At 42.1% G+C, this 15811-nt stretch overlaps 1 protein-coding gene and 1 long non-coding RNA gene across 4 annotated transcripts in view; one reads left to right on the top strand and one right to left on the bottom strand.

The window, feature by feature from the left end:
• LOC124099194 (uncharacterized) overlaps positions 1-9033 on the top strand; it is a 66495-nt gene extending 57462 nt beyond the window's left edge. The window contains exon 5 of the long non-coding RNA XR_009227729.1: positions 8981-9033. This is a non-coding gene — a long non-coding RNA (uncharacterized LOC124099194). The remainder of the gene's footprint in view (positions 1-8980) is intronic.
• Positions 1-15811, bottom strand: part of Mtus2 (microtubule associated scaffold protein 2) — a 595926-nt gene that overhangs the window by 122100 nt on the left and 458015 nt on the right. For all 3 annotated transcript variants that reach the window (XM_046454223.2, XM_046454224.2, XM_046454225.2), the window contains one exon: positions 13618-13829. In XM_046454223.2, coding sequence (XP_046310179.1) covers positions 13618-13829 — 212 coding nt within the window. The remainder of the gene's footprint in view (positions 1-13617; positions 13830-15811) is intronic.

Raw genomic sequence — 15811 nt, 5'->3', positions numbered from 1 at the left:
TCATGGTGATTCCATTGAGTAAATTTGACTTTTCTCATGGAAAACTAATATGGCAAATTTGGTAATATCTATAAATAATTGCTGATGTCTCTTGTTGAGGCTTTGATAATACCAGGTTGATAAAATTCTGAAGAAAAGAAGACAGTCATGTGAAAATGTGCATACTACAGTGTATTAAATAATGTTAGCAGCAATTGCTCCTCTACATTTGTCTTCCAGGTGGAGCTTCAGGGTGTACCTTGGTAGAAGACCCCACTGTCATCTTCTGGAATTGGGTCATCTTCTGTGTTGTCCCATGCTAGTGGTGGGCTGCATGTGGAGATGCAGCACAGTGGGTGGTACTGTCTCCTCCATTTAAATTTCTCTACTTCCTCTTTTCTGCTTTCTTTTGGGTTATCTGAACATTTTTTTTTAGTATTCCATTTTCATTTATTTATTGAACTTATGAATGTAGCTTAAGTAATTTTTAGTTGTTGGTCTGGGAGCTATAACGTGAAACTCAACTTTTCACAGTCTAATTAGAATCAACCTTTGACTCCCTAGGTGGACTGAGGAAACCTTACCACCTTATGGATCACTTTACACTCTCCCCTGAGTAGTAGTTATCTTATGATGCACATCTATCTGAACTCCAAACTCCATCAAACACGTCATAGTTTTGGTGAATATACTTTGAAGAACTCAATAAGGAAATAATACTCCATTATATTTATCCAGATATTTACCATTTCTATTGCTACTTGTCGTTATTCCAAGTTTTCTTCCGGTATCCATTCCCTATGTAGAGAACTTCTTTAACAGTTCTTTCACACCAGGACTACAGACAATGAATTCTTTTAGTTTTCCTTCATCCCAGAATGCATTTATTTCGTCTTCATTTTTTAATATTTTCACTACTGGATAAAGAATTCTGGGTTGAGTTCTTTCAGCATTTTGAAAATGTTCCACTGTCTTCTCGTCTCCATGATTTATAATGAGAAATCTATGGTAATTCAAACTGTTGATCCCCTATAGGTCAATGTAGGTCCAGTTTATTCTTTCTTTTCTTTTCTTTCTTTTTTTCTTTTTTTTTTTTTGCAGTGCTGGGTGATAGAACCAAGGCCTTAAGCATGATAAGCAAGTGATATACTACTGAGCTATTTCCACAGCCCTATAATGTCTAATTTTTATTTGGCAGATTTCAATATTCTTTTATTTGGCTTTATTTTTATCAGTTTGATTAGGATATATCTGGGCATGGATTTCTTTGACCTTATCCTGTTTGAGGTCCACTGGGCTTCTGGAATCTTAAGGTTTGTCTTTTGCCAAACCTGGGATATTTTCAACCATTATTTCTTTTTGTTATTCAGATTGTACAACTTCTATTGATCTGTCTCCAAGTTCACTATTTTCTATCATCTCTAACCAGCAAGTTTCTTTTTTCAGTTATTGTATTTTTCAGTTCTAAAGTTTCCATTTTTTTCTTTATAGATTCTATTTATTTGATAAGAACCTCTGTCATCCTGTCTTTATTGTCTGTGGATTGGCTTTTGCCAGGCAAGTTGAGTTTTCCTGGTTCTTTGTATGGTGAGTAGTTTCAGATTGTGTTCCAGGCATTTAAAAACATTTATGAGACTGGGTCTTGTCTAAACCGTATGGAAAATCACTAGCAGGTACACAATCAGACAGAGTTTAGGTTACTAGTTCCATCCAGCCTTCTGTGGGTTGTGCTGCCAGAGTCAGTGTTGTTTTCAAAGCTTTTGAAGTACTATTAGATCTTTCCCACATATGAGCCACACGATGATGAGTCTGGCACTTTGGGGGTGCTAGTCTATAGTATGGCTCAGTTCTCAAAGTCTACATGTGCTGTGAGAATGAGATGCACACATGAGTAGCTCAGGGGTGAGCCCAGAGGTTCATAAACATTTCCAAGGGGTCACTTTCTGAAGCTCCTTCTTCACCCCAACCTCCACAGTTCTTTCTGGTTCCCTGATCCCTCACTGTTAGTCTCCAGTTATTTCGCTCTCTCTGAAAGCCAGGACTTGAGTTTCCCTGTTCTGTGATGTGTTCCTACAACTGTGCTCATATCTGTGGCTGAGCGGAGGAAAAACAGAGGATAAAAGCAACGGGGGATTCTCCCACTGTCTTGGGACCACAGATCCATCCTCCACGAAGACAGAAAAGTCCTCTTCCCTCAGAGTTTGGCTTTGGCAGGTTCCTGCTGCTACCACAGGGTAAAAGAAAATGGAGGAGTGTGGGGTGGGGAGAAGAGGAGGAGGAAAAGGAGGATGGACGGAAGAATAAGAGAAGAGAAAAAAAGAAGGAAGAGGAGGAGGGAGGACGAAGAAGAAAACATCAAAGACGACCAGGAACAGGGAGAAACAGATCTCCTTAGCTCTCTCTCTGAATAGTAGAAGTTCCCTTTCCCACTTCTCTGGCCAAAACTAGAGAGCCTCTCCCGGTCTCCCTCTGTCCCTGTGCAGGTGCCCACTCCCAGGTTCCAAGTGGCACTGAGTTCAGGATGGGGAATATTGGAGAGAAACACTTGTAAGCTCACCAGCAGTTCTGTGATGCTGTAAGTTGTGGTTTTTCCTGGTCTGCCTGTCACAGTGGCTTTCCGTGGGAGGGGCAGGGGGCACGGAGCCTCTTCTACCTCACCCAGACCTGGAACTCGGTGGAGATCGCTTGAATCACCTACTTAGTTTTGGGTTTTGGGTCTTCAAACAAGAATTGGTCATTCGGGGAACAGGGCATGTAGCATAGTTGTAGAGGGCTTGCTGATGGATGTGCAAGACCCTGGGTTCAATTCCCACCACTGCTAATCAAAAAAAAAAAAAAAAATCCATCAAAACAAACCAAAAAAGGAAAAAAAAAAAAGAAAAGAAATGGTTATCCTGAGATGTTCATTGCCAATAATATATATATATATATCTGAGGAAGAAAAAAATCTGATCATATTAGGAAGAAAAAAAATCTAATATCTTTGGTTTAAAAAACTCTCAGGTTTTTACTTTTGAGGGAAACATAGACTCTTATGACTTAACAGCCAGCTGCTTTGACACCTGAATCTTTTTCTTGGCTTGCCACGGTGGTGGACAGCCTTCTACAGATGGTTACTCACCCTCAGGTGACAGACAGAGTGCCAGGCTTCTGTCCAACCTCATAGTTAATCACAACATAGTACCACCATTATCTAGGATTTGATGATTTAGAGCAGCAAGAAACCAATAAATTTTCTCCCTCACTCATGGTGCCAAATCATTGTGGAGTTTGAAACATTGCTGCAGGTACTGATACTGTATCTTCACTGTCAGAACAGAAATCTCAGCTTGAGATCAAGATGCGATTTTGCACTGAGATTTTGGTTTGTTGATGTTAGACTGATACAGGGGGAGGGGAAATCAAAGCAAAAACACTCGCACTACTGCCCAAGAAAAATTCAGGTGCTAATATCCAGATGGCATTTTTGGAAAATTGTCTCTTTTTATGTCGGTCTGGTCTGAGGCAGGGGTTTGCAGTAAATGGTCCACATGGTTCCATTTGACTCTGATGATAGGCAAAACTTCCCTCTTCATCATTCTGGCCACTGGTGAATTCACAAGGCAGATGAATTTTATGTCTTTGTAAAAAAATAGCAGAATAGCAGAAAGGTGCACACACATTTGGAGGCAGGAGATTTGCAAGGAAATCTTTTCCCCCAGCTTTACTACAAGTGACAAAGTCGTATATTTTTAAGGTGTGCAATGTGATGTCTCGATACATGTACATATTGTGGAATGATGACCACAATCAAGTTAATTAACATAGTCACCATCTCACATAGTTAACCTTTGTGTGTGTGTATTTGGTAAGAATACTTAAGATCTACTCCCTTAGAAAATTTTAAATATGCCTTACAGATATTAACTAGTCACCGTGCTTTATATCAGGTCTCCAGAGTTTAACTGTATGAAGTGTTAACTCTACTGCTTATGACCTTGGAAACTTTTTTATCAGATCTTTTTAGTTTGAAGCAGCAGGGCTCTTAGAACTGCAATAATTAAACATCACCTGCATGTACAAGTCACTGGAATGCAACAGTCAGCCTAAAATATCAACTGCTACCTTCATGACTTTTCTTGTCTTCTTGGAGAACCAATCCCTTTATCATTATATAGTGCCCCCCCCCTCTTTATCCCTGATCATCTTTCTTTTTCTGAAGTTGCTTTGTCTGTAATTAATATGGGTATTCCAGTTTTTTTGATTAGTGTTTACGAAGTATATCTGTCTCTATCCCTTTACTTTTTCGGGGGAGGTACCAGGGATTAAACTCAGGGGCACTCGACCCCTGAGCCACATCCTCAGCCCTATTTTTTATTTTATTCAGAGACAGGTCTCACTGAGTTACTTAGCACCTTGCTTTTGCTGAGGCTGGCTTTGAACTCATGATCCTCCTGCCTCAGCCTCCTGAGTTATTGGGATTACAGGCGTGTGCCACTGTGCAGAGCTCCATCATTTACTTTTAATCTGACCTTTATATCTAAATTGTGTTTCTTATGGACAATACATAATTGGATTCTTAAAAAAATTATTTCTGACTACCCCCCCCCCCCTTTTTTTCCCCCAGGGCTGAGGATTGCACTCAGGGCCTTGCACTCGGCAGTGGGAGCAACTCCCCAGCCCTCCTCCTGTCTTTCTATTGCTTATTTAAAGCACTCACAGTTAAAGTGGCTACTGATGTGGTTAGAGCAACATTTACCATCTTTGCAATTATTCTTTTATTCACTGCGTTTGCACTCCCTGCTCCACTGGTCTTCTTCTCCCCCCTTCATGCCTTCAAAGCAAATATAGAATTTTGGCTCTGAATGTCTTTCACATGGAAACCAAAATTGGAGAAATATGATTGAAGGAGAATTTGAGAGATAATAGCACCTCATTTCTATTTTATCAGCATATTACCTATGATTAGTCTTTGTTTTCAAAAGAACATTGGCAGGTAACAGAGTTTCACTACTTGAGATTTTTAAATGATTCTTTTTCTATTCTTGGTGGGGCAGAAATAATGGGCTTTTATTCTCTCCAGGGACTAAATTACATGTACAGATAGTTTTGACAGTAGCTTTGTGCAATGTATAATTGTTTTTATGACTTATATCACAGGGAAACTGCTTGCAGTGTACCACATAAATCTTCTTCTTGCTGTCTTAGTGATATGATTGTCAGGAATGAAAGGATAAATGAAAGGAGCTGCGCGGTTTTAATTTTAAACCTAGTTTCAATTAAGTTTGTGGAATAAGCGGGTCTGTGATTCACGCTTTATCGAACAGTGGGGACTAGTACTTGGTTTTTGCACAGTTCCTTGGAATTGAAGGTAATGTTTGGCGAGTCTTTTCTCTGAGCACAGAATTTCATTTCCAGGAAGCGTCCTGTAGATGGCGCCATTGCCGCTTATCACAGGGTGAAAGGCCGGCTTACTTAGGTGGTCAAGCTTTGCTAAATCATTTGATCATAGTGGGTCCAGGACAATCTAGTTTTTTGTTTTTGTGTGTGTGTTTTAATAATAGTAGTAGTAGTAGTAGTAGTAGTAGTAGTAGTAGTAGTAGTAGTAGTAATTACAGATACTTGCTTCAAATAGCCAAATATTAGGTGTTTCCTTATTTTGTAGCCCTTTCATCCACTGTCTAGCTCCTGGTATTACAATGACTCAAAACGTTCAGAAATCACTCCCTCATTTGGCTTTCCTGAAGCGGGTTCTTCCATCTCCCCCAGTCTCTGAGGCTCCTTTCTGTCTTCTGTCTCCTCTGGGGCCCTGGTCCTGAGCTGGCTCCTACAAAGGAAGCTTCTCAAGATACCGTCCAGGTCTTCTTGTCCCTCCTGTGTGCACTCTCCTGGCAGACGCATCCCTTTCTATGCGACTTCTCTGTAAATGATGCCAAGTTTACTTTCCCAGAGCTCCCCTTTTTCTTGCCTCACATCTCAGTGACCCCTGAACTCCTTTGTGAAAGGAGACCCCAGCATCATCATGCAGAAAGAATCCTGGAAACTAACCTGGGACGCTAGACCAGTCCTGGAGGGACACTGCCTGAACACAGTCAGCACGCACAGGGTGGCACTTAGAACCACACTGAAGTTCCTGGAGAGGACGGGAGAGACTAGAATACCCCCAGCATGTGGCATGAGGTTCCAGGCTATATCTCCTGAATTTCAAAGGGACAAGTGATGTCTGAGTTAGAAGCACAATTTTGGAGAAATGCCCAGCCCTACAGTGCTGTTTTATTTTCCCCTGGATATTGAGGGTTCACGGTTTCATAAAGTGTACGGTTCCAGAGATTCATTCTCCTCTTTTCTTCATGGAGTTGGGCATCAAACCCAGGGCCATGTGCATGATAGGCAAATACTTTACCACCAAGCGGCACCTCCAGCACTTAGAGATTTCTTAAAAACTCCGTCATGATCCTTAACACATTTCTGAGAGCTATAAACACACAATTCCTAAGTTCTTAGCACTAACATTCCAGTGTTGCTATTCCCGGGTATTGCTGAGGCTGGGTAGATAAGGATGTTTCATCCTTAACATATGGGCGTGTCATACTTGATCAACACCACCCCCTCCCCCAATCCACTTAATTGTCAAGTCCTCAGTTCCCTGTCTCTGTGCTTTCCTTTCCATTAAAGACCCTGGTCTATTATTATTAGTAGTAGTAGTAGTAGTAGTAGTAGTAGTAGTAGTAGTACTGGGGATTGAACCCAGGGCTTTGTACATTCGAGGCAAGCACTCTACCACCTGAGCTGTCTCCCCAGCCCTCGCCTGCATTAGTATTCTACTAGCAGAGCCTCCTATTTATTTTCTGTACCTGGAGTTTCCTTTCTATCACCGTCAGACTCAGGTACTGTATTAATCTTTCTAATACATAGCTTATAACACTTCTGTGTTCTGTCTGAAACCTCAGTGCCTTCTGGGGGTCTCTGATACAGCAGCCCTTCTCTTTGTTATTTAAGGTCCCTGACTCTTCTGCCCCATTCCTGTCCTCAGTTTCATGCTCCAGGCCAACTGAACTCATCCCCTCCACCCTATGGCCCTGCCTTTCCCCTGGCTGTGCTACTCTCTGTGCATGTTTTTTTTTCCTGCTGCCTGGGTCACCTGATTCCTCCACCTCTTCTTTCCAGTCCAGTTCACAAGCATCCCTGCTCTATGCAGGGCATCCAGTTAGCATGGCTGGAGGCATCTCTGCCTCCTCCAGGCTCCCTCGGTACCTCTCATCCCCGTCATAGTGACTTAAGTGCCTCAGCTCTGGAATGGGAAGTCAGGGCCTGACAGGTGATTTTCCATGTCTTATGCTAGCAAAGCCCCAACGTAGGAAACGGTCATGTTCTTAGAAATGGAATCAAGTCGATATTTCACAGCAGTTTGTTATTTAAGTGATTTTCCTAAAGAGAGTAATCTAACATATTTGCAACACCGTGATGGTCACATTGCAGGTGTGGGTTAAATTGGGCTGCACGATTAACAGTCACCTCCGTCCCCTGAGGAACTGAGAGCTGTGTCAGGTATGACAGCACGAGCTCTCAGAGTTAGAGCCACCAAATTAAACCACAGAGCCCAGGGTCAGAGAGCCCTTCCCTCTAGTCATCCCTGAGGATGGGCTGATTGTAACTCCATTTTTTAGAAAAACTGAGTTCTAGGAAAGTTAATGAGCCCATTTCTCACAGGGAAGAGGCTCTGGAGCTGAGGCAACCATACTCAGCTCCTTAGCTTCTAATTAGTTTCTAAAATTATCATTCCTTCTACTTATTTTTATTTGGAGGGGAGTTTTATCATTTAATTGATTTAGATAAGTTTCCAGTGACATCTAAGAGACACTTTGGTATTTGTAGAGGCCATGGGTCTAGAGAGGCTGGGTGGTGTGGCCTTGTGACCCAGGCTGTTGCTGGTGGCCCGCAGGAGGACTGCATTGAATTCTGCATTCCAGAGTATTTTAAAGGCATGCACTTTGACTGTCACCAGTCTTAAACAACTGCCCACCTGGGTCTGGGGAAAACAAGCAGGTCACCTTTCCAAAGTGGCTGCTGAAACTCATGCCTGCCCCCAAGGTGTCCATGTGTCCTCAGAAGGGTGTCATTCCATTTGAAAAAACAAATGAACCATTTATGACAAAGCGCAATAGAGATGGTTCAGTAATGGGGGCGATTAGTTTTTACCTTAATCAAGTATCAGTTCTTATTATGAAATTTATATTATCATCAATAAAGTTGGGTTTTATCAGCCTCCAGAATTGAGGATCTTCCATAAATGTTTAGAAGACTTTGCTCCTGAGTTATATTTTCCTCCCATTGTGATGTTTCCGTTATCGACACCCCAGGCCAGGGGTTCTTATGACTCCAAAGAGCTGCTAGGGAATGTCATCTGGGGTTCTATCTTGATTTGGGGAATATATTGATATCTGGGGGTCGGCTATGAAGTTTCTTTGAGTGAAAGCAAACACTCCACTGTACGAGGCATTACTCCTGTGACACTTGACTCTCTTTAGAATAGTGATCACTGGAACCACCTGTTTACCTTGCATTTACCACTTCACCAACATTTGCCAAAGGTTCTGTGCTGATAACTGTCAGAAATACCGAGCGAGGTGCTCACATTTCCAGTAAGCTTTAGGTTATTCAAGATAAATTAAGGGACCAAAAGAGGATAACTGCAGGGTACAGTTTATAAGGGGGTGGTGCACAAAATACTATATTTACGTGTTCCTTTTTTAGGATTTAAGGAGCTACAAAGAGCTTAAAATTTCTAATTCTGATCAGGTGGAATTATTGCTTTGATAGCCCCACTGAGCGGGACGTCTCTGAAATTGGACTCCCTTGGCTGGTGGGCACAATGGCTTCTCTCCTGCTTTTGGAACTTGAGGGCAGACATTCATCTTGATGAATTCCCGAATTTACAATCTGAATGCATTACATGTTTAAGGCAAGGAAGTAAGCATTTTATAAAGGATTCTATCTCTGTTTCTCCTTTCTTCCTCTTTAGTCCACCCGCCTGACCTGATCCAAGAATGGTCAAGAGGAAGAGAGGAAAAACAGGTAGAATCCTTTGGTAAAGAATTCTGCTTTCTTGTGGAGCATTAAAAATTGAGCTGGGCCAGATCCACACATCCTAGACAATCACTGAACTTCTCAGAACAGTTCCCCAGGCTTAACTCTGTTCATAAACCATTAACCGATTTGCCAAGAGCTTACAGATAGGGAAGGGGACCCCAAGCAGCAGACCATGGGCTTTGGGAATTCCCTTCCCACATATGTTCCTCCTTCCTCTTGACTTGCCCCAAGTGCCACCCCCTCCCCATCCTGGCTCTCCCAAGCCTCCTTCCTGTTCACAGTATCCAGCTTTCCTCTAAGCACAGAGGATTTCTATGGCAACCAGCTAAGATCATTTAAGGTCCTTTTCTGTCCGCATGCCAGGTTAAGTATTAACTTTTAGATTAACCTCCCACTTGTTTGGCAATTAGGTTTTTCCCCCTCTTAACTGTATCAAAAGCACTTTGAGGGCTGTGGGGAGAGGGAGTGCTTGCATTTTCATATAGTGGAAAGCTTGGGACTTGGATGTGGGCTGACGGGTATTTGTATCTTGGCTGCAGCACTTTCTAATTATCTTCAGAGGGCTACACAATCTCCTTGAGCCCATTTTCCCCAATTCCACGTGAGAATTGTAAAAATTTAATTCTGGGAATTCAAACAAGGTATGGAAAGAACCTAGGACACAGTAGGTGGTCCATCAATAGGTGCTCTACTGTTATGTAGGAACTCTGCTTTTTATTTAATTTTTTGAATCCTCCATAGACACTTTCATATGCAGAGGCAGCATCTGAAGCATTGACAAAGATCCTCTGATAACTCAAGCGAATTGAGTTTGAAAGGTCAAAGTCAATACATATAAAATATATTGAAAATATACACCCCTGACTAACAACAATGACAACTAAACATAGAAAAAGCACATGTGGTAGGATGTTAATAAGTGCTAAATATAGATGATGGGCATTTGGGTTTAATTCTTTCCACTCTTCTGAATTAAAAAAAAAAAAAACTTGGAACAAAAGATCAGATAGTAAAAGCAACAAGATTATTTTATACTTTGGGAAAAAGAAGGTTGATGCATGTTGTGGTTCAGATGTGAGGGTCCTCCAAAAGCTCACTGTGAGACAAAGCAAGCATTTTCAGGGGTGAAGTGATTAGATTATGAGAGTTGTAGCCTAATTAGTGGATTAATCCATTTATAGGGATTAACTGGGTGGTTACTGTAGGCAGGCAGGGTGTGGCAGGAGGAAATAGGTCACTGAGGGTTTGCCTTTGGGGTTTACATTTTGTACCCAGTGAGGGGAACTCTCTCTGCTTCTTGTTGTCATGCCCTGAGCTGCTTTCCTCCTCCACACCCTTTGGCCATGGTGTTCAGCCTTACCTCAGGCCCAGAGATGGAGGTGTCCATCTGCAACTCTGAAATCACGAGTGCCAAATAAAACTTTTCCTCCTCTAAAATTGTTCTTGCCTGGTCTTTTGGTCACAGTGGCAAAAGGCTGACTAAGACAGTGCAATATTGATTTTTTTTTTTTATTAGGCACAGCAAGTACATGCTGCACTTTGGATCTGGAATATCTACCAAAGGTCCATGTGTTCAAGGCTGAGTCACCACAATGTACTATTAGGAGGTAGATCGACCTTAGGAGGTAGGAATTAATGAGAGGTATTTAGGTAATTAGGCGGCAACTCTGAAGGAGACTCCTTTGGTCTTTCTCTCTTTGCTCCCTGGCTCCTGACATGAGAACTTTTGCTCCATCATACACTCCTGCCATGATGTGCTGCCTGACAACAGGCCTAAAGTAAGAGGGTCGTCTTGGTCTGGAATATCCAAAATGTCAAGACAAAATAAACCCTTTCTCTCTCTCTCTCTGGTACCAGGGATTGAACCCAGAGGCACTTAACCACTGAGCCACATCCCCAGCCCTTTTTTATTTTTTTTATTTTGAGACAGGGTCTTGCTAAATTGGTCTTGCTGGATGCCTTGCTAAATTGTTGCCATCCTCCTGTTGCAGCCTCCCAAGCTGCCAGGATTACAGGCGTGTGCCACTGCACCTGGCTAAACCTTTTCTTTTTATGAATTGATTATCTCATGTGTTTTATTATAGTAATGGAAATCTTACTAATACAGTACAGAAATTTTTTTTGACATTAATTTTTATGCTTTTTTTGCTTAAACTAATAATAACTAAAAAGCAATTTAAAAGCATCACCTACTATCACATGTATAAAATTAATGTTAAAAGGTGACAAAAGCCAATATGAAAAACATTTAAAAATATAATAAATCTAATTAAATTAAATACACCCTCACATGTAACATGTAAAACTTGATACTGCAAGGTGAAACGTAACCACTTTGTACATTAGGATCATCTGCTGGATTGTTTCATGGATTAACCACCAGGGGACACTAGAGAGTAGCATGCTCAGGAACCACACAGCAAGAGAGAAATTCAGACCCTTCAACCTGACACCGAGAAGTGTAAGTCCCGGAGAGTCACACTCATTACTACACCAACCCAGAGGTCTGGGGCCATGGATTTCAGCAGATCTGTTTGGTCTGTTGGGGAACATGCCTGACTGCAGGGGCAGAGCTGCCTGGAGCCAACGCAAGTGTGAGGCTGGTGTTGACACCTCAATGTGGCATCTCAGACTCCCTGGAGGCTGGGCTGAGGCAGTGTCAGAGCTGACAACTCTCACAGCCGCTCTGCCGTGAGCTATAAGCACGGGGCAGAAATGGAAGATTCTTATCTGGGCTTCTAAGCCTTTCTTTTTTTTTTTTTTTAAGCCTTTCTTTAGTGAAGAGACTTGTTTTTAATACATTCTTAGTGGCACCAGCACATTCAGAAAAATATACATATTGAAGAGCTATAGAAAGCATATTTAGAAAAGTTATTTAGAAAAATTATTTCTATTCTTAAAGTACCATCCAGGTCAAACCCTTTATGTATGTATATAGGTTGAGGATCCCTTATCTGAAATGCTTGGGACAGAAGTGTTTTGGATTTCAGAATTTTTTTTTTTTCAGATCTTGGCATATTTGCATATACATAATGAGTTGTCTTGGGGATGGGACTCAAGTCTAAACATGGAAATCATTTATGTTTCATATATACCTTATATATGTATATATCCCGAAGGTGATTTTTTTGCAATATTTTAAAAGTGCACCTTGTTTTGACTGCATCCCGTCACGTGGCTCAGTTCATTGAGTGCTTTAAACAAAACAGAAAAGAGCTGACGAAAAAGAGAAGCTCAGGCTTCCATGCTGGGGGGAGGGAGGGTGTAGGACATCATAAAAGCCAGAGTGCTCTACCCTTAAAGGCTCAGATGATAAATAAAGCCAGAAGCCAGTGGACATAGGGCTGCTTAATATTCTTCTGCATTTTTAAATTAGCCAGAACTTCAGTTAGTTCACTTTCTTATTTGGGAGGAATTTATACTGCATTTCTACTTCTTTCCATTTATAGGCACCAGAAGGTCCACATGTAAAACTCAAAATGACCATTCATTGCTATGTTCAGATGTGGTTTCTCCCCCACCCACCCCAAATCACATGTAGAAATTTGGTTACCAAAGTTGAGTCTCAAGACCAGATCAGCTCTTATGGGAACAGATGAGTTCTTCAGAGAGTGGGTCGTTGTTATAAAGCAGCCCAGCTCCTTTGTGCCCTCCCTCTCTTTGCAGGTATTGCTTGCCCTTCTGCTTCCCATCATGACCTTGACAGCACAGGGGCAGGCCCTCACCGGAAGCTGAATAGATGCTGGCACCATGCTCTTGGCTTTCTAGTCACCAGAACTGTGAGTCAAAATGAACTCCTTTTTTTTTTTTTTTTTTTTTACTAACACCCAGTCTCAGATGTTCTGTGATAGCAACAGAAAATGGACTAAGATATTCACAGTATTTAAATCTCCAATTCAGTTGCACCCCTAAGCATTCTTGGAGTTGGAGCACTAAGAGAGTCAGATAACAGGCTGCCACCAGACTCTATGCCATGGTGAGATGGAAGCTTCATTCTCTACAGCTAATAACTAACTCAGAGTCCAGATGGCCCCAGGAGCCCCAGACATTTGCTGAGAAGCAAAAAACACTTTCTGCAATTTTCAGAGAGAAAGCGAACACAGAAAAGATCCCACACCCCTTGCTTCTGAACACGGAGACCATGGCCCTGATAGGAGGCCTCAGACCTGCACATTCCATTTCTCACCAGCCAAAGGGGCGGTGCTGAGGCCCTGCCTCCCTTTCATTGGAAATGAGCCGAAATTTCAGAATCTGTCCATTTCTTTTTTGAAAACAATTCACTTTCATTTTAGTTCAAAGATCTCAACTTAAAAATACTAATGTGTACCCTTCCCTTTCATTTTTATATAATTTTCTCTTTGGGGATAATGATTACCTAGTATTTTTTCCAGAATACATTTGTTGACACATGAGGATAATCTTGGCCCCTAAACATTACAAGGTGCTGCAGAAGATTCTGTGTGACCTTCTGACCCCAAACTCAAACTACGACACATACTCAATGGCCATCACCATATACGCCCTTGTCAAAGTCCCCAAACAAGATGCCCTTACCAAACGTGGCCTTACCTTTCCAAAGAAATGTTGAGTGGACACGGCCAAAGCATCAAAGCCACAGATGGCCCTCCTCAGCTCCCCCTGAATGAGGCCAAGCTGCCGGGCCTGCCGTTCACACCTGTCCTTCAGTCGCTGGACCAGCTGCCGCTCAGCCTCCCGGGCCTGCAGGTCAGGCTTGGGTGCAAACCCATTTCGAGGAACCACAGTCCTCTGCTTTGGGTAACCTATTTTTTAAAAAGAAAGATTCATTCAACACACATGTGACAACAGTTTCTTATAACAGAGTTCGTTAAGAACAAGTTTGGCAGAGAAAGAATTGCTGCAGTTTGCCATTTTAAGTATTAAAAAGAAAAGAGAATAAAAACCAGTCAAGGACTTAAATTATTCACTCTGTTTATGTGGTTCTAAGTGCAAAGTTTTATGCTTAGAAAAAGGATAACAGACAAAAATCACCAAATTCCTTCCAGCTTCTGACATTTCTCTTAGGCCTGCTTGGAAAGACTGAAGCAGGTGTTTTTCTTTCTTTTTTCTTTAAGAGGATTGATTGGACAAAGGAAAGACAGTGGAGTGAATCTGACATATGAAAACAACACAATGAATCCCACCACTGTGTACATCTGTAAGAATGGGATCCTAACTAGAGTAAGATATATTCCATGCTTGTATGATCATATCAAAATGGACTCGGCTGTCATGTTTAACTACAAAGAACCAATAAAAAATAAAAATAAAAAAGGGGATTGCTTTTAGAAAATGTCAAATGGGAAATTAATCAATTCATACAGATAGAAGTCAGACTCAGGAAACATAGCAACCTGGTCCTTGGGCCCCAGGTGGTAATCCCTCCATATTCCTTCCCTCCTTCAGATGGCTGCGCTAGTACCCTGCCTTCAGTGCCAGGTTCAAATCACAACCCAGATCTCCTCTGCTCCAAGGACTTCTGACTTTCAATTTCTACATAGCACCCATGTACTGGCAGGTCCCCTCCAATTTGTTCCCCAGTGTGACTTTGTGTCACCCTAATGGCTAAGAGTCTCGTCCTAGCCACACTCACCTTTCACGGTGCTTCTCATTCTTCCCTGCCCTGCAGCCGGAGTGACCTCTACAGACACAAGTTCGTCACCTGCATGGACTCCTTTGCTGCTCTCCACGGCAGTACAAGGAAAGCCCCCCTCCATGCCTACCCCACAAAGCCCCCCCCCCAGGCACATGTGGGAAGCTGTAGGACCAAGAAGAAGGAACCAGGAGCCCCACTTGGGACTGAGGGCTGGCATGGTGGCAGTGGGGAGAGGGGCACTAAGGAGAGATGACTTTTAGGCTAAACTTTGAAAGAAGAGAGACTCCAGGAGAGGGCACCGAGGAAACCAGTCCATTCTGAGCAAGGACCCCCAGGGGAGCAGGCGTCCTCCTGAAACCCCTGTCACACTGCTTAGACTCAGGCAAGCAGAAAGTCAATGGTCAGCCGTGGACTTACACCCAAAGGCTGTTCCTTCCTGTGCTCAAGTATTCACCCTTCTAGAGGACAGGACTCGGACACTGACCATCACGATCATGAATCACCTGCAATATTTCAAATGTTTCTTCTTCCTCTTTTGTCTTTTTCCCTTTCTTAAATATCAGGGAACAAACCATAAAACAAATGAGAAAATGATAGCCTCCTCAGTACCTGATAGGACACACGGGACAGTAATAGGCTCGTGAATACACAGGTGGCCTCATTTTTTTGAGGGGGAAAGTGGTTTATGGATCTGAATACTTCTGATTGCTCATTTAATGACAACCATGCTCATTTTCCCTAAATCTTCCTTCTGTTCCAAGTCATCAGAGATTGCAACACAATCTTACACACGACATATCTCAAATTCTTGGAATTTAATGGAATGGCAGGATATGAAAGTTTTGCTTCTGTTTTTATGAGATCAGAGTATATAATATTTCAGAAAATTCACGTGCATGTTATAGGCAAATCAATCTTTGTGTGTGCTTCATCTACACATTCTCAGTCCTAAATACAAGACTAACATAACCACCTAAAGACACAAAAAGTGTGGAATTTTACAGCCTACATTCAACTCTAAGACACAGTCTAAGACCTAAAGTAGATTTTTACCCCCCATAACTACTACTGTTTGTCATTTGGTTGTTGTGGCTGGTGAATTTATAAAACCCTTCAGGGCTTTAATTAATGCATCCAGGCCCCAGGTAG

Source organism: Marmota monax, unplaced genomic scaffold, assembly GCF_021218885.2.
Source record: "Marmota monax isolate L192 unplaced genomic scaffold, Marmota_monax_Labrador192_F-V1.1 WCK01_AAM20220418_F8-fsc00011, whole genome shotgun sequence".
In the NCBI taxonomy this organism is placed as follows: Eukaryota; Metazoa; Chordata; class Mammalia; order Rodentia; family Sciuridae; genus Marmota; species Marmota monax.
Note: the sequence above shows the minus strand (reverse complement) of the source record. Positions and strands in the feature narration are given on the sequence as shown.